Genomic DNA, 19,165 nt, shown 5'->3' on the forward strand with positions numbered 1-19,165 from the left:
TAGAGTTGGCATGCTAATTTTAAACATATCTCTGTTTAACAAGTTAGCACGCTAATATTGGCTGAGTGGTGTTTAAGAGAAAGGTCCATTTGAATGGCCTGCTTTTTTAGGTATTCTCAGCCTGGTGACTAGAAAGCCTGAGTTCACAAGTTGTGACATGTTTGCTGACGTTTTTTTAAGTTCTTAATTTAATGAAAATGGTGATGCTCCCAATGGCATCGTCCTTTCTTCATCCATCATTACTCATTGAATTAGCTGCTCATTAGCTGCTCATTAGCTTACTAAACTGTTAGCCGCCACCAGTTGCTTTGCAGCAGTATCTCCTCCATATATGGCTGATGTTAGCATTTGAATGGTAAGTACTTTATTTGCAATACTGTGAATGTCAAATGTTCCATTTCAATGCAACATGCCTTTAGCATGGCTACAAAATCCCACACTTTTATGGAACAACATCAAATCCCCAAACTGACAACTGCCAGAAGGTAGATAGTTGGTTTCCACTTTAAAGAAATGTTCACATATTTTTCAGTCTGTTAAATCTCACATTCCCATATGTATCAACATGTGGTAACAGTAATTGCATGGGACCTTGGCTGATTATGTGTGACGGTAAAGATTTTTAGCTCTGCAGATTGAAGACTGAGAATGTCGGTCATTCATGATTTTATTTGACATGTCCATTGTTCATTCCCGTAAGAATTGGTTTAAGACACTCCTTAAAATATATTGCATACTGCATGACAATGCACACTTCAGCATCTTATCTTAACCTTAAATTTTCTCAACATGGCCAAACTGGAGCACTGAAATACCCAGAATCACAAAGTCATTTCAGAGGTGTAATTCAAAGTCATCATTTAATAAGACAATGTACAAAAATATTGGCGCTGATACAGCAGGCATAGCACTGTGGGAAGTGGTAGGTACTGAACAATGCCATAGCAGTAAAAAATAAGGACAGTTGGTACACAATAGCTGTGCTTGTCAATTTGGAAAGAATGTCACTTCTGCAACTTGCGTAAACAAAATGTGAATCCAGAACTAATTTCTGAAAACTACGAAACAGACGTTGTAATTCAATCATCTGTCATGCATCAAAGATGACTGCGGTCAGTTACTGGTGACAATGAGAGCGTTTTCTTAAACTTTGGTAAAATAAAAGAATCGATCAGCTTACAGCATGCGATCGCTTTGGTTTGGTTTACCTCCACTGCAACTCATTTGTATGATAAGTAAAACAATCAGTTAGTACTGGTTGTAACTGCAGGCGGAGACAAAGCATGGTGAGCGCTGCAATAAGCACCGGTACAAGCATGTTGAGAAGGGGTTAAAGGCAAGTGTTAAGACTTGGGGGGGGGGGGAATTAGCTCTCCTAAATTCAAAAGCAGAGAGGGGAGTTGTAGTGGACCAGTTAAACATTTACAGGCTCCAAGCAAGTTTAAGGGGCACCCCAGGTTTTGGGTGGAAGGGGCAGCTAAAGAGTTTTCGGGTACTGGTGGCTCAGTGACTTTACATGATCTGTCTGGGTCTTCCGTAGCTCATGCCCTCCTGGCTGGCTCCCTTATTGGAGCCCATCTGTAGCCCAATCACGTTCTTTCCCGCCTTTATCTGGTCGTCGCTGAAATCCCTCTTGTTCTCCTGCGCTTTCCTGAAACGTGACATTGAAAATGTCATAAAAAAGGAAGAGAATAACAAATCAAGTGTTTGTATTGTGTTATTCTTGCTTGAGTCAGTGGGTAAAGAGGCACTGGCTGTATTTTGTAGAACTCACTTGAAGAACCAGTTAGGGTCTCCATTGTATGTGCCTTCATCCTTGGTGATGGCCAAGCTGCCCAGAGCTGACAGGGTTCTCTGCACCGCTGCCAGGTCCTTACCTGTCTCAACACACACAACCAAAGTGTTTAAACCAAAGTCTTCAACATTAAATGTTGGAATGAAGACCATAAAACCTCTCTGACCTTCCCACAGGTCCACAGTCTGGAACATGTCAGTCTTGGTGACCCCATACTTCTCTGCAGCGTTGAGGAACTGGGAGATCTGCTCCATCTGCTTGAAGGCCATGGGCGAGCTCTGGATCTTCTTCACGGGTTTCTCTCCGGAGAACAGGCTGTTGATTAGCTCACTCAGGATCTGGGGAGACGAGATGAAGCAAGAGAAGACAGAACAAAAGGCAATGAAGGAGAAGAACGGAAGGAGTAGCGCAGACAAGAACGTTAATCTTAAAGAGTCAGTGCACTCACGCATCCATCTTTCAGCCAGGCCTGGAAGCCCAGTTTGCCAGCCTCTGGCCTTCCCACACCAGAACCACACTGACGGTTGATCCACTCCACCAGGATCATCTCCAGCTCAGGGTCGTACTTGCTGTCGATCTTATCCTGAACCTGCCGGCTCATGCCGTAGGATGGACCCTTGTTAGCCATGCCGCCTGCCTGCTACAAGATGGATAGACAAAAAAAGGTGGAGAAAAAAGAGAAAATTGAACAATTTCTAGAAACAAAACGCTTTCTCTATTATCTTGAAAGAGTTAATATGGAAATGGCTCAGTTTTCATTGGTGATATCCTTACCTGCCAAATTGACTATTTCTATCAGTGCATATATTCACAAAAATATTATATTCTACTGGTCAGACTTGTTCTGTGGAACACCACTATCCAAAATGGCTCATACAAACAGCAGCTAGCACAATCACATTCGGCTCTTATTACGATAGAGCCTAGGGTATATGCACAAACATGAAGCTTTACTCGTGAATACACACACAGAGACTCTCCCATACTGTATATATAAACTGTTTTCGATATACACCTGTACAAACATTGATAACATGCAGGTCAGAAGCGTGTTCTTAAGCTCAGCTCTCAGTTCAAATACCTCTCTCAGAACAGTAGCATTAACAGCGCTGCGTCTCCTAGTGCACACCATTAAGCCCTGTCAGGACATACTGTGTCTGAGGCCAAATGGTGTACAGTGGGAGCTCTACATCAGCCAGTGGAGTTTTGCATATATTCCCCTCTTATGCACACACACACTCTTTGCCTCCCTCTTGGCTTATGTTCTCTGTCGACACATACACACTTGCCAGCACTTGTTTTTTTTTTTCTTTCAGTTTTATGCTTCTGTATTGCCATTGGGCCAACAGCCAAATGCAAAGCCCATATCAAAGTGCTGTCTGCACCATCCAACCTTTGTTGCCATCTTGATGTCAGGTCACGTCAACTTCCTGTTCCTGGGGAGGTTCAAAGTTAAGATGTTAAAGGTGAAACCCGGGGATCTGACTGGAGGAGATTTAGGAACGCTGTTTCCTGGGGCAGCAGGAAGCTGTGAACACTGCGCAAGTCTTATTCCATCTGTCGCTGCCTTCTTCCGTAGTTTTAAATTCATAACCTGATAGAATATAAAGCTGGGCCAAGACTCACATGATGTGTTTATGTTTCCGAGAAATCCAAATGGTGGCTATTTAACCTAGGGGGCACACAGACGTGGAGCTCATACCTAATTTCTTGCCTAATTTTCCTTTCCTTTTTTCTTGAATTGTTTCCTTTTCCTTTTAACAGATTTGAGAGTGTTAGAGAGCCATTAGCGTATCTAATTACATGTTTGATGTCTTTGGAGTTGCGTTTCTATTGCATGATTCGCTGAAGTGCAATATTAGTTTTCCTTTTAGCTCCATCTTTGGTCTCTTCCTTCTCCGGTGGGAAAACTGTAGTTGTATCGTCACTGAATGCTTCCCCATGTTCCCCTGCTTAGTTTAATGATAGACAGGTAGCTTGAAACCACCTGATGACGGTGTTGAGAATGAGTAAAAGACGTGTTAAGCTGTAAAACAATGTGCCGAACGAGCTAGTCCCTTCACGTAACAGTAATTTGATCCACTGTTAAAATAAAAACGTGGATTATAGACGCTGTCCACGTGTCCTTTAGGTACTTTTCCACACACACTTGATGCTATCACTTATGTACTTTTCACTTAGTAGACAGTTGAATGTGCTCCACTGTAGTGTACATCTTTTTTGCCTTGTTGTACTGTTCTCTTTATATACTGCATGTAAGAGTTCCAGAGACGTTAATTCCTGCCCAGATTCCTGTCCACAGTGTGTTACCACCGAGACCCGTTTAATATTCTTTGCATTCCCGGTGGTGCTTTTCCAGACCACAAAAAACCAAACACACATGCTGGGCAACACGCTCACTTACATACAACCACAAGTTCAGATACTATATTTCATCCTCCTCCTCCTCCTCCTCCTCTCTCTCTCTCTCTCTCTCTCTCTCTCTCTCTCTTTCTTCTTTGGCACACACTCAGCGTCTCAGTACCTCTTGTTCTACTCACTGACATGCGTCATTATATGATCATTATTACTGAGTAATGTTTGTCTGGTATGCTCTTAACTTGTCTTTTTTTTCCATTGGCCTCTAGTTCTTCAGCCTCATAAACTACTCTGTGGACCACAATTGCAAATCATGCACACAGCACTCTCTGTTGGGGAAGAATTAGAAGTTGTGTTCACCACATTGTGTGTTCGAGTCCTTCTCAAGCGAAGAGAAGCAAAGAGAAGAGAAGAGAAGAGAAGAGAAGAGAAGAGAAGAGAAAATCCGTTGCATGACAACCATGAAAAGATCACATAATATTTTTTTTGGGTTAACTAACTCCGTTAGGGCCTGGCCTCTATTTTGGGTATTTATGTGTATCCAGGGACCCGTTGTTATGCTTGGGACCCAGCCCAGACTCAGTAACTCAGGATTAGCTTTATGGCTACGTCTCCTTAAATATTTAAGGCGGCTCACTTCATCTACAATATGGAAAACACATTATTACAAGTTTTCTAATATAACTTTGAGGAACACATATCTATCAAGCAATGATGCATGTGTCCCGCTACGGCTATCGTCCTTATTACTATTACAAACTCTGTACTGTAGGACAATAGAGAGCATCAAATTGTTCCAAGGTTTAGTTTTGAGAACAATGAAATAAAATGAATGAAACAGACGAATAGAAAAGGCCAAGAGACCAAAAGACATTGAGTAAAAGTAAGCCTCAAAGGCCTCCTCTCAAAAGTCCCAAAGTTCTATATCCCACAAGCATGACTTCATCACCTCCGTCCCTTCATTCCTCCCTCTTTGTCACTTGTGTTTTTCCTGCTCTGTTTCTCTATTGCCATGGTAAAGCTGCCTAATGCCAGAGCAGGAAACCAGTGTGAGGGCTGTGGCGACTGTGGCAGCCTGAAGGGACGTGGAGTCACGCAGCTCTGCCTCCTCTGCAGTTAACCAGCGAACCACCAGATAATGGTTTGGTATGAATAAACCGTGTGGGACTTGTCTAAATAGTGCTCACATTATTCCTCAGTGTGAGTTTGTTCGAGGCCAGGGTTCTAGTGTGAAGAAGACAAATTGTTGGGTGATGAGACATGTAATTAGGCGCAGCTCAGCGGTGTGAGCTGACTAATCTAGTAGAGGGACGTTGTCTCGGCTGGTTGACATACTGCTGGTTGGTTCTGTCTTCAGAGCCTTTTGTTCCAGGTTTATGCCAGCTGCTCAGATAAACGTCTGCTGTGCTCAGACCTGGCAGACTTTTATGAGAACAGAAAGCATTTTCTGAAATCGCTGCCAAGGCCCTGGTTCTGATTATTCTGACAAACTATCATGTCTGAGCTGATGTGTTTTTCCTGATGTGCTGATAGAGCTGTGCCCCAGAGGAGAGCCTGCACGCAGATGTGGTTGGCTCCTGGCTTTTTAATCCACTGTAACTCTGCTGTGTTTATACACTGCCACAGGACTGACAGTGCTGATAGCGTTATCTGCTCCCGTTGCTGCTGTTCAGTAACTAAACTGGCCATTGGCACTTCCCCTCTGCTACCGCTGGCCTGCTTTTACTGGAATCGCTGGTGCGCTGCCATCTTTAATAATTTGCTAGTTATCGTCAGCCCAAACACTGCACAAAGCCTCCAGGCTGTAGCTGCCTAACGTGCTCATAAAACAGATGGGGAGTTCAGAAACAAAACGAGACTTTATTGCTCTGTGCACCTCCATCCTCCTTTATGTCCCCACGTCATGACTTTCTGATGCGTCCAAGGCCCATGTATGGCAGTGGATCATTTGCTTGAGCAAATGAAAAGTATGTAGGTGTTGCACTGGCGCAGATATGCAACACTTCGCCTCGCTTTCCATGGAAAATATATGACACATGAACCACGTTAAAGGTATGCAAAGAGGACAATCCTGGGATACGTGTAATAACAGGAACGCCAGACAGCTGGACTTTTTAGATCATTTCTATCGCACTAAACAAATTAATAAGATACAGCAACAGAGATGATATGATGTCCATACAATCCATAGAAACTTTTAGAAACTTTTGACATTCTGTAGAGATGTGGTAACCACTGTTTAGTTAATACACATATTCCTCCTGTGACTTCTGGATGTCCACATTGCTCTTGAAAGAACTTTTTAAAGAGGAGTTTAGGAAGGCCTCGTAACTGACTGATCTGATACCGAGGAATGACGTCACTTTGCCTCACTATGCGATCCATTTTCTGGGAGCTTTATCCTGTAATAAAAGAAAAGTATACTTACTGTGTGAAGGACTAGGTGAGTTCTCTGCCGGCCACCGGTGCAGTGTGTGGGGTGAGAGTGGATGCTTGACTGAGTGTTTGTATATGCGTCGCAGGGACCTCCCTCTCAAAAATGCCGGCTTAAAAGGAGCAAATGAGGCAAGATGACTTCACTATAGTCTACTGAGAGAGACGGAGAGAGGGAGGGAGGGAGTGTGAGGGAGAAGTAGGAGGGAGAGAGAGGGGAAGGAAAAAAGGAAACTTCATCCTTAAAAGGGCATGGCCTTTCAGCAGCTCCCTCTCCCCGCCCGCTGCCTCTCTTTCCCCTCACGTCTAGTTAAAATGGCCAGCCTTATTTGGGTAGAGCTGGTCCATGCAGAGCAGGGAGACGGCGGCTTCGGTTTGGTCAGCAGGAATTCTCCAAATACTTTCACCACATCCCTCCTCATTCTAAGTGGCTGAGAGATGGCAAGGGAGAGTATGGAGGCTGGAAGGAGGGAGGGAGATGGTGCTGGAGAGAAAAAAGGAGCTGTAGGAAAGAGAATTAAGGCGTTGGTCCTGTCCTATAGAGAAAGAAAGAAGTTGGGAGTGAATGAGGAGGAGAGGAGAGGAGAGGAGAGGAGAGGAGAGGAGGATGGAAATGAGGAGGTGTAACAAAGTCATCATTATTCAGACAGAGAACTCCATGTAAGTCTATGTGTCCCCCGGCGCCACCACCACTCCTGACATTTCCATCACACCTACTCCAAACACTTTTTGGCACCACACTCCTCTTTTCAGATGTATGCTCACAAGCGTCCCTCCGTGGAAAGTCTAAAATTGGACAGATCCCACTCAAGATGAGGGACTCTTGTATATGTTTTCGTCCGTACTTAAACACACGAGTGGAACTCACGTAGACAAATCATCTGACTGCAGTCTCAAGAGCAGGTCTCCCTGACTGTTTAGCAACAACATCTACATCCACTGTGCGCTTGTAAATCTTCCGCGCATTATGTTTCCTCCATGTGCATGAAGTACATAAAGCAATTACTCATGTGGCATTATGGAAACTAACAAGCGTAAAAAATAAGAGATTAAATTAAGATTCTGGTAGATCCGTCTCTGCATCTCTGGCTCTGTGATATTCTAGTTTTATAGCTGTGGTCATCCCATTTAATCCTGCCTCCATCGGCTGCACTAGAGCAGAGCCAGATGTTGCTGTGGAGCACTCTCTCGTCTCTTTTATTGGGTGTGTATTTGCGTGAGCAACAGTCCTAGCTGACTCTGAGGAAGGTTGAAATTTCCAAATAAAAACAAATCAAACAAAGGAACAAAAACTGACTTCTTTTGAACGAAAGTATTCTGATTTTCTGTTTGGACATCGTGCCGAATCACTGTGTCATCAGGAGCACCTGCTTTCTGACTGTCTTCTGTGTCCTGTGAGACTTCAGTGTTCACCTTTATTATGAATTTAATATCATTTGTATGCAGTTATTATTATCTCAAATTTTTCTTTTTCATCTTTTGCTTTTGACCCATCCATTAGCACTGTACACTTGGAGCAGTGGGCTGCCACCTGTGCAGCACCTGGGGTGCAGTCTGGTGGTTACGTGCTTGCTCTAAGCACCTCAGCCGTGGATGCGGGGGAATGCGAACCTGTGACCCTTCGGCCCCAAAGCTCAGCCCTCGGACTGTCTGCTAACAGAGACTGAAACAATCTCTGAGAGTTGAAATCAGTCTTGAGAGAGACGGAGAGTCTGCATATTGAGAAATACATTCATTCTCTCCCTGAATGTTGAGCACAGCCACACATGACAGCCTAATCCATGTCCTTTTTATGTAACAGAGCGCGCCAGTCTGTTTTTTCCTCAGATGTCCTACAGCTAAAACAACAGCAACTGGAAGACGTTCCAGCACTCATCCAAGCAGCTTCTCCTGTTCTAAGAGACTTGTGTGGAGCTTAGGTCAACGGAGGCATTTTCTGGAGGGGAACAAAACAGGAAAGGTGGACTGTTTCACCAGCATTCAGTGCAGCACCACCAATTGTCAAAAAAAAAGGACAGTTAATCGAAACTAATTCATCTGTTTTGCAGGTGAATATCTGGCTGTTAACAGACCTTAAAAACCTAAACTCCCTACCAGTCTTGTAGGACTGAAAAGCCACTTGCATGATGGAAATGCATCTTTAAAAATACTCAAACAAGTTCAGTTGCCCTTGTACCAAACCGTTGATATCCACCCCTAATGTCTTTGCTATCTCTCTGATGGATTTTTTATTTTTTTTTTTTTTTTACTACAACCACATTAAGAGTGACGTTTCTGAATGCTAAAGCCATACTTGGAATCAGCTCATGATCATGAACGCCTGAATGATGAAGAAATATTTAAGGAATATCCAACATCTGTCCACGATAAAGCTATAGTCAATTATCCAGTCACTTCTCAGCTCCTGTAAATAAGGGGCCGTGTAACAAGTTGCTGCAGTTGATAAATCTTTCATCATATTTGGCTATGAATACCTCCAAACTAAAACTAAAAGTCTGCCTGTTTGGCCCATATTCGTTATACAGCCATAAAGTTTTAGTAAACAGCCAAATTAGCGAAAAGTAAGTCCAAACTGTGTGTGGACCCAAATGTTTGAGCGGCGTCTCAACTGAAGCAAGTAAACGTCATGATGCCAAACGGGCCCTTTAAAGAAACAACGTATAATCACAAGCCAGGGCTTCCTGCTACCTCAGGCTTTCTGCTGGAATGACTGGTATGTCTAAACTCTCACCGTGAGTACACCCGCTCTTACAGCATGTGTTTGTCCAGCTGAAAGAATTTACTTAGACTGGCAGTGGTTTATATTCTTTTGTAATGAGCTTCCATGAAAGGCACTTGTTTACAGTGTAACGCCACATGGTCATCGGCCAAATATTAACAGCAGAAGCAGCAGCAGTGTTGCGACCATCCATCATCGTTCCTTTTACCGCTACCTATTTCCATTCATGGACCATGTGTGTGCGTGTGTGCGTGGACATTTAAAAATAACACTCACGTTCCCTGTCTTTTATTATGACCAAATCAAAACAATTTCACACTTTCTCTTGACACAGGCCGCCACTGTTGCTGTGACGCAAATATTTCCAAACACGCATGTGTGTGTTTCTTTACATATGATCACGTGTGAACAACAGACATTATATCTACTGCAGGGGTTCTGAAGCTATAGGACCTGTCCCACACAAACCTACGTCTGGTTGGTCCAACGTGAAGCAGAGACCACTAGCTGTGTGAGGACAAATGGATTCATTGAAGGGCCTGGATCTGGAAGGTTTAAGATTATCCAGATGGTGTGTTACTCCTCATTGTAGGGGTACAATATGTAACCAGTAAAGATATTGTACTGCAGCTCTGAGCAGAGCTTCCTCCCGGACATCAGTTCCAGGTAGACCTGGTCACCTTTCTGCATCGCCAGTGTCACGGTCTGAGAAAAGAGACACACAGTGAGCACGGTCCACGCGGCCGTTACAGGATCTGAGCTGCTACCCGATCTCTTCTCACGTCTTACCTGAGACGCACTGTCTTCGCAATCCTCTCGGTTGTTCTCCCACACACTGACCGCCAGCACCCCGTTCTTCATCAGCTGCACCTACAGATACAACAAAACACAAGCCGGTGATGCAAATGTTGCTGTGCAGGTAAACGAAGTGACGAATTCTGGTTTCAGTCTGGTCGGTTTACTTTATGGTAGAGGCGTCCATTCTCTTCCACGGCTGAGTAGGTCGTGAAAGAAAAGACATAAACACCAGCACGGATGGCGGTGAAGACACCTGGAGAGGGAGGTGAAGAGTTAGTGGGACTGCGGTGTGGGCACAGCTTTCATTAGTCATCTTAGTTTACTGCTTATGAGTGTGTGTGTGTGTGTGTTTCCTACCCAAGGAGGGGTTATATCCATTGCCATCGTTAAGAGTGACAATGCCGAAGGGGATTGGTGCGTTAGTGTTGAACGGGCCAAAGCAACGTTCAGTAGATCCACTAATGGTGATGCCGACGTTTGGGTTCATGGTGGCCTTGAAGGCAACCTTGCTGTTATCTGAGAGTAATAGAAACACGTAAAGACATGCACTTTACAAAAAAGCTCAGTGCCCACAAAAGACTTTCTAATAAAGTTTGTTCACCTGTGAGCGTCTTTACTCTTTTATTCAGTGACATGACATCGTGCCACAAATGCATAACCCTCATGAAGGTTTCCTCTTCTACTTGGTGCATTTCTTGGGCGGCACAGCAGCAGCCACGCTGGCGGGTGAAAGTGCAATTGCAGTCCCACTTGTCACAGGTCAGCGGTCCCTTCCACTGAACTGAAAGAAGAGGTGAGAAAAGAAAAAGGAATATTGGTTCAACTGTGTCAGCTTGTGAACAGGCTGGCCCAGCTGACTCATCGGACTGAGTTAAAGTTTAAGCGGCGCATATTTGGGTTGCAGAGAATTCCCAGGATATCCGCAGCAGCATAACGCAGTCCACGAGAATGAAATACATTTGCATATTATTGAGCAATGAAAGGAGTCACATGTGACAGTTTGTGTGCAGCTTACGTGCAGCCTGTTTCAGCATGTCAGCGGTGGAGGAGGACAGGGCCTCCACACGGCCGCAGAGAAACAGGGACCCCAACAGGAACAAAACCGGTAATACAACCATCTGAAAAATACACATTCAACATAACCACATTTGACTTGCATGCATTTTAACAATTTTTAATTTAAATCAGTCATTAGACGTCTTTGATATCACTCGTTGGGACTCCAGAGGTTCGTATTTAAATGAGAAAATCTGGATTTTTAAGCAGTTTTATTAGATGTTTCTGTATAAAGCAAACATTCAAGAGACTTTCTATAGACTGGGAACTCTATTCAGACTATTCAGTCACTTTTAGCCAACTGTTTTGGGGTCTCTGTCTGCAAATACCCTTTAAGAATGAGCACTTGTATTTGCAGCCAACAACAACACAGTAAGCACAGATTTAAAAAAACAAGTACCTTAGATTCAACGTGTGACCTGTTTAAAATGATGCTGCATTCATCTAAATACTAATGGATCAGGGGTTTACGTGACCTAAACATACATTTTTTAACAGAGTTTAGCCTGGTATTGATCTAAAATTCAAGTGAACATTTCACAGATTTAATGCTTACGACTGTAACGTGTAACATCTATGTTTAGTAGCCTATTTTGATAATATAATCAATTCAGGGCTAGTTTAGGTACGTTATCTGCCCAGCGACACAGCAACAAGTTAGCTAAACTAGATACCAAGTTATCTAGTTTCTAGATATTTGTCTGGGCCAAATCAGAGCTTAAGCTAATTTATAAGCCACATGTAGGTTAGTTTGTTGCCCTAGTGGTAATAATAACGCAGGTTTAAATTAGAACATACAATAATAAACCAATCAGTCAATCACAGAGAGTAGTAAAACATGTAGATAACAGCACTGTCTTTAACAAATACACGTGCATCTACCTGTTTACTGTGCTTAAAAGGTAACTGAGCACATTACATTTAAAAAATGGTCTCAAGCTCTACAATAACTTTTTGTCTCATGACCACATGCTGTTTCTTAATTTTAAAAAGTACAATCTTTTACACAGTACATCACTGTCTTTATCTTTGCAGTGTCATTGGTTAGCAGCTATAAGCCAGTGTGACCAATGTTCATTTTACACTATCTTCTTATTTCTTTGCATCGATTCAGTTGCGAGCTGTGTGTAAGGATAGAAACATAAAACTTACTGTTTTTTGTTCCTCCCTCTCCTTGCTCTGAAAGATTATGTCAAGCCCTTGTGAGTTTGTGAAACTGAGAGTTTAAAGCAGGGGATGGGTTTAGCTTCTTATTGATACACTTCAGGTGATCCACCCCGCGAGGAGGTGAGCGGCGGTCGGCTCCACCCACCTCCCCACATGCGGGCGCACGCACGTGGGTTTCCCAGCCAAACGCTGACACAGTTCCCCCCACAAAGCCAGCCACGAATGTCCATGGTAACATGATACAGTGAGATTGTCTTCCTTTAGTGTGAAATGACAGCAAGGCATCTCCTTCCACTCTGTTGTTTGGACCATAATACCACTTATTAGGACAGCAGTGTCTGGTTGCCGTCCTTCCAAAGGACGTCAGCTGCTCTGAAATGCAAGAAGTTTTATCAATCCATCAATTAGGGCGTAGATCTCCTGGTTCTCATGCTGAGGAAGAAGTAAAGGAGAAGTGATACTGTGTGTTCCCAAAATCATCCTCTCTTCAGATATTGTTGGAAACCAAGATATATTGATTAGGGTTTATCATGGACTGAGATATGTGATAGCTACCGGACACACTCCATAATAATATCAATGAAATGATCAGGTGTTATGAGGCAAAGTCTATTCAGTAATACGTCTCAAAGCCGGTTCCAAGAATGACTAGGTGTCACTATCGTTCATCTGTTCTTTTATTGTTGTTTTTTCAGCAATGCACTCAGCAATAAAACATCCAGGCTGTTTGAACAAATTGAACAAAGAAGCTTGGAGACATCCTTAACCGGGTTGATACATTTTGGCTCGTAGGTCTTCGGTTGTTGTAGATTAATTTGTTGGCGGACAGCAGTGCTGTTGTTGCCTCCATGTTCCAGTGTGTAAATGGGTTATACAGTGAAGAATAATATCCGTTGACAATAGAAGTTATCAAGATGATAGAAGTTATCAAGATGATAGAAGTACATCCTCAGCCGTGCTAGCATGGACTAGGGATGGCGACCTTGCACTGTTGTTGAGTCCGTCTTGAATCCTTCTTTCCTTAAAGTAAAACCGTGAGGCTAATGTTTTTTTAGTAGCTGCTGGATGTTCTGATAGATATTTGCTGATCCCTTGACTTTTCAACCATCACCATCAGCAAGTCCTGGGAATGTCCAGTGTTTCAGGTTTGTCACCAAATGTTGTACCTACAGACTAATGACTTTGCCACCGGCATCAAAAGTGGCCGTCTAGATGAATATCATTTAAATACATGTCTGTCAAATCACCATCTGTCACCACCAAATGGTATTTGAGCCTATGAAAGCCCTTGCATTGCATTTACAAGGGGTCTGCGGAGACACTCCCTGTGCACAATTAGTCGAGTAAAGAGCAAAGGTTCAAATGACTGACAATGTGACACAGGGGGACACTGATTGGATATCTGGAAGTGAGGTTCAAAAACACACCTGCAGTCATCACTCTTTGCCTTCAACACCACCAAGGAGAAGAAAAGTGAGTGATTTAAGTGCTAATTGTGCATATATCCCAGGGACCAGACAACAAAAGTATTCTAGCTTCCGAATTTGCTTCGGTATTCTGCGGCTAACTGCACATGCATATTGGCTCTCCTGCTGCCATTTCTTATTGGCATGACACCGTTGGGAAAGTCGACACAAAACCTTTATGGAGCAAAAAAAATCTTATTGTAAAGTAATGGGACTAGATCAGTAAGTGACTTGTCTCTTTTAAAGCGGTGGTTTGTAGGGAACTGTCTAGATGATGATGCTAAATTGTACTCCACGCATATGTTAGCATGTTAACATGCCACATAAACCCACTGTGTTGACAGTGTCATTGTGACCTGGTTAGCTTGCTGCCATTGGCAATAAGCTGAAATGCAACTATGCATTTGTATTGTATTGTGTAAAACATGGTTACAAGGAGTCGAGTTAGAAAAGATACCTACTTGGGGGAGGCATGTCAACTCTGTAGAGAAAATGACATCCCTTACTACTGCAGTTTGTTTTTATAGACTGGAGAGTTCGTACAAATAAATGTTACATACAATGTTATTTTGATGGACAATGCCATGTTAGTAATGTATTCACATATACATATGTCAACCCAAACACAACACTGTCATTCATCTCTAATGGTTTTTATGACCTTATTGTTGTTTCTGTGGTCCTATTAGATAACAGGGCGTTTCCCGTGCTGACCGCTGCTTTTAAAGTTGTCCTCTCTCCTGGGACGGTCCATTGTCTGTGGTATTGTGTTAGCCACCTGCGTGCATGGAGTCTCCAGTCAGCTAACCTGGTTCTTCTCACATTGTCTCTGTTCCTCTTCTCTTATCTGCTAGATGGAGACCACAGTGTATCAGGTGTTTTATGGCTGCTTTGCACACATCCCTTCAAAATGGCCCAGACCGCACATAGCAGCATGGGAGAGGACTGACACGTCATGTGCCGTGTCCTGACCTCAGATGTGATTTCAGCCCAGAGATTTGAATTACTGCTTAATGGTCTGTTGGAGATTGCTTGATATGGAGGAGAAAATGTCTCATTCAGAGTGATGAGGCCAGCCAGAAAATCAGCGTTAGGACTGCTTTCTGAGGTTTAAGCTTTTCTTCGGGGTAAAACACCAACTTATTTCCTTGAAGTTTCCTATTTCCCTGAAGTTTTACAGATCCCACTGCTGTTTGTGCAAATGATATTACAACCCTATATGGAGAAAAATAATAAAAGGTTACCCACAGTGAGGGACTGTCAATTTATTAATTGTGTTTAATGTAACATCATGTATCCAAATACTGATCAGCAATAGCATAAACACCACTGGTTTTCATGACACCTGTCAGTGGGTGGTATATATTAGGCCGTAAATAAACATTTTGTCCTCGAAGTCGACGCAGAGACAGGTAAAATGAGCAAGTAGAAGGATTTGAGCCACTTTGATGCTGACCCCAGTCCACGTGAGAACTGCACTGGAAGAAGGCGGCCTTTTCTGATGAATCATGTTTTCTTTACATCATTTGGATGGCCATGTGCTTGTGTTGTGTGTTGTTGTAAGGAGGCACTGTGATCTTTGATAATTGTTGCAGGCCATGAACACCTTTTAATGGAGCCGATATTCCCTGATGGTAGTAGCACCTCTTCCACCAGAATAATGTACAGAGCTGTCACAAATTAGAAATTGTTCAGGAATGATTTGAGGAACACAACAATGAGACCAAGGTGTTAATTTGGCCTCCTGAATCTCCAGAACTCAATCCCAGCAAGCATCTGTCAGTCAGGGCTGGTGTCCCAGCAAAAGGGTGGACCTACACAATATTAGGCAGGTGGTCGTAATGTTATGGCAGCTTAATACATAGTTACGTACATTAATGCAAAACAATATCTTTTTCATTTTTGATGTGTTAAAGTGGGCCGAGGAATGTACTGTCAATTCAGCTTCAGTTTCATTAAGCCTTATTATTACTATTAGTTAGGTCCATCAAGATGGACAGTGATGGATGACACATGAATGAATGATAGATATTTCATTTTATTTTGTACCTCTTCAGAAATATTTATGTTGAGTATTTACTTTTTTTAAATAAAAATATTAAATGGCAATAACATTTCATTCTGAATGTAATTTTATGCCAATTGTCCCAGTTGTTTTATTTATCCCACACACACACATTTTGTATTTTTAAAGATTTTTTTAAATCCTAAAAACTTAAAACCGCTTCTTAAAAATGCTTGATAAATGTCTGGCAAGGTTGTAGCTGGGCTGCTCAGCTTTTAAGAGTGTCAGACACACTGTTTGCTCCTGCATTACCTACACTGCAACTTGACCACTGAGAGTTTATCATAGAGATTTGTGTCTATTGACCAGCACACTACACATCTCCTCTCCGTCCCATTTTGGAGGAAATCAAGTGGCACAGTAGACTTTAATGTATAATAGCAGTACAAAAGAAAACCATCAGAATTAGTTGACTGAATAAACCTATAGGTTTATAAAATAAATAGTTTAGAAATGACAATATCATGTCACACATGTCCTCTTTGCCTGCAATAGAACATGCAATATACGTAGAAAACGTTTGACTCATCTGTCCTCAGTCATGACCCTTGAGTCTCCCAGCATCGACCAATGAACTCCAATCGACGGCTGGACATCGATTTTTACCTATAACCTATTAAATCTATTTAGTAGCCAGGTAAAAATAATACTGCCGTAATGTTTTGCTTTTCAGATCCACAAATAGTAGCCATGCTAGTGAGGAATACCACTGTCAGTATTGCCAGATTGGGAAGTTTTAAATTTTATTTTGCAGGTAAGAGTGGAGATGCTCCATCTAAATGGCTTCACAGTAGCCAGATGTGAGTAATCGTGGTGTTTGGCTGCGGCTATATGCTGCTGGAAGATTTCTATCCTTTCACTGCTTTGCTTTTTTATGATAGACGACTCTAGAGTAAGCAATCTGGGTGGTTAAAGTACTATATTTTGGCTGGTTTTGGATCCATTTTGGTAGTTTTTGAACGGCTTTTGTGCTGAAAACCATCTGCTATGTCTGACAACACTGATCTCTGTGCACTGACAACCGATCTGTATGTTACATGTCAACCAGTCTGTCTGGCCTAAACCCAACTACTAACTCTTAACAGCCAACAATTAATCCAGGCCACACTACAACCCTTTTGATAAAAGCGTAGGTTACACAAAGTTATGAAATTTGAATTACCTACATAGCCTTGAAGCAGATGAACCACACAGGCTAGCTACCGCTGTCCTGCTCTTGCAATATGTGCTGTAGTTGACTAGCATCTACACCACTGAGATTATGCTACTGGGGTTAATACTGAACTCAGGGGAGTAAAATAGTTTAACTTTACGCAGCCATTAGCTAACCTAAGCTAAGATAATGCAGTAATACAAGTGACTCCTAACAACCCCACCCCATAAAACAACTTCTTGTTACAGAAACTTCGAATTGCATGTTGAATTACATGTGGTAAACATGACATAAAATGACCATCTTATTAAATATTAACACATGTATCCTATTGTGTTGTATGCATCGTATTAGATCTCAATATTATAGTCACCTGGCTGGTGATATGGTTTAATTGCACCTCATAATATTCTGTAAGGACGTTCATACAGAGAGTTTCATGAAGTATCATGATTACATAAAAAATGCTCAGCAGCATAAGGGTAACGTTTCAAAACTTTTATTTTGACAACAGTGTAGCAGTGTAGACACACATCCTTTCAGTTGAAATCAACCGTAAGGTCAAATACGTTGTTTAAATTCTTGATTTAAGTTCTTGTAGTTTTAAAGGTACTTGGGTGCTAAGCCTACATATCTCATATATGTTGTTACAGAAAGATGATATTCATGAGTTCGGGTTTACTGCACAAGTTGAATCCACATGTGGTGGGTTTATAACTGGGCTTCCCCCAAAAAGAGCAGAGATGAGGGCTCTACCAGGCACCAGAAAAAGATTTCATCTAGCAGACTCTAACCTTGTTAGCGGGACACGAGTTAATAGGAAAACAGCCACCCTAACTTACGGAGTAGCATAAAGCAGAAAGGCACTGAAAGTGTTATAGTTGCTGTCATCGCAAAGGAAGCAGCCTTTGGTTAAGTTGACAGCCACCTTGTCTCCGGCCTTCAGCTGCAGGGCCACAGCTATAGTGGCACTGTCCTCTTGGTCCATTGTATTCTGTTCTTTGGCTCCGGCCACTACTTGGCCGTTGACCTGCAGAGTGGCACAGGCTGCCAGCTTGTTACCAGGAGAGCCAGCGTCGCTGTAGATGGTGAGGGCGATGCTATAGACTCCAGAGAGCGGAGCAGTGAAGACGCCAGTGTTCATGTTGTAGGCTCCACCCTTGTTAAGGAAGACGTGTTTGTAGGTGATGATATTGTCGAAGACGAAGGGCCCGTAGCACATAAAGCTTTCACCACTGTATAAAGAGACGGTGAAGGCAATGCGGTTGGCTGGAAATGCAAAGGGAGGACGACGGGTTAGAAGTGTTGTCTCAAGAACTGTGTGGCTTCCTGCTTTGTGAAGATGCACCACTCACCTTCCATATTGTTGAGAGTTTGGTTTGTCTTTGTGACTTCTTTCTCCAGCTCAGTCAGGGTTGTGCTAAAGTGCATCTTCATCTTGTTCACCTGTCGCAGCATCGCGCAGCAACCACAGGAGAACTCGTCCGAGCCGCATGCTGAACACAAAGGCACATGAATACACTTGCAGGTGGGAATAAATACAGACACACTCACTATGCGCCAGTGGCTCCTCACCGTTGTTTGCATTGGGATCAGGTGCTGGCGCTACGCGGACGGGTCCATCCCAGTTATATTCGGAGCCAAGAGCTGCATGAAGCAGACACAGCAATACAACAGCTGGGGAGGAAAGAGTAAAAGACAGGTACCACTACAACCAGAAAGAGCTTCACATGGCATCCATGTTTGGTGTGTGAATGCACTGATTCTCACCTCTCATGCTGACACTAAATGACGGCAGCTTCAGAAGGATGGAGCTTGTGAGGAACACTAGAGGAAGACTCGTTGATATATATTTTTCTGTGAGCTCCTCCCTTGTTACCCCTCAGTTTTATTCCTCCCCTTCTGACGTCGCTCCACCTTGTTTTTTTTTTTATTAATCGTCCGGCCCATTTGCCTTTATATTATTTATAACTGGAGATGTTTTATCACCATCACCTGGCGCTCTCTCTTTCTAAAATCTCGCAGACACACGCCCTTGCCCCAGGGCTTTGTTGTCAAGGCGCTGCAGGTATCATCTATTGTCCTGAGCCAGGTGCAAGCGCTGTCTCATCTGCAAACAAAACTTGAAGAGCCTTGTGACACTTCAAATTCTGTG

The 19,165-nt window shown here is 42.9% G+C and overlaps 3 protein-coding genes across 4 annotated transcripts; all 3 read right to left on the minus strand.

Moving 5' to 3' along the window:
• Positions 1–841: 841 nt before the first annotated feature.
• tagln (transgelin) lies at positions 842–6,754 on the minus strand. 2 transcript variants are annotated; one of them, XM_084558887.1, is made up of 6 exons: positions 6,582–6,754; positions 3,189–3,231; positions 2,244–2,435; positions 1,962–2,133; positions 1,775–1,877; positions 842–1,651 (listed from the first exon to the last, which is right to left on the minus strand). In XM_084558887.1, exons 2-6 carry the CDS (start codon positions 3,198–3,200, stop codon positions 1,513–1,515), a joined length of 618 nt encoding a protein of 205 aa, XP_084415013.1. In that variant the 5' UTR covers positions 3,201–3,231; positions 6,582–6,754; the 3' UTR covers positions 842–1,512. The 2 variants fall into 2 exon arrangements, with proteins under 2 accessions (XP_084415013.1, XP_084415014.1); XM_084558888.1 differs by lacking the exon at positions 3,189–3,231 and having other exon boundaries at positions 6,582–6,753.
• Positions 6,755–9,577: 2,823 nt separating this feature from the next.
• On the minus strand, positions 9,578–12,374 carry cbln18 (cerebellin 18). The gene is made up of 7 exons (XM_084558428.1): positions 12,312–12,374; positions 11,119–11,221; positions 10,705–10,884; positions 10,461–10,619; positions 10,268–10,356; positions 10,095–10,175; positions 9,578–10,010 (listed from the first exon to the last, which is right to left on the minus strand). Exons 2-7 carry the CDS (start codon positions 11,219–11,221, stop codon positions 9,882–9,884), a joined length of 741 nt encoding a protein of 246 aa, XP_084414554.1. The 5' UTR covers positions 12,312–12,374; the 3' UTR covers positions 9,578–9,881.
• A 5,023-nt stretch (positions 12,375–17,397) lies between these two features.
• On the minus strand, positions 17,398–18,856 carry LOC311498684 (complement C1q-like protein 2). The gene is made up of 4 exons (XM_084559384.1): positions 18,781–18,856; positions 18,586–18,687; positions 18,366–18,506; positions 17,398–18,279 (listed from the first exon to the last, which is right to left on the minus strand). Exons 1-4 carry the CDS (start codon positions 18,785–18,787, stop codon positions 17,849–17,851), a joined length of 681 nt encoding a protein of 226 aa, XP_084415510.1. The 5' UTR covers positions 18,788–18,856; the 3' UTR covers positions 17,398–17,848.
• Positions 18,857–19,165: the final 309 nt, after the last annotated feature.

This window comes from Chelon labrosus (genome assembly GCF_963514085.1).
Source record: "Chelon labrosus genome assembly, chromosome: 13".
Taxonomy (NCBI): domain Eukaryota; kingdom Metazoa; phylum Chordata; class Actinopteri; order Mugiliformes; family Mugilidae; genus Chelon; species Chelon labrosus.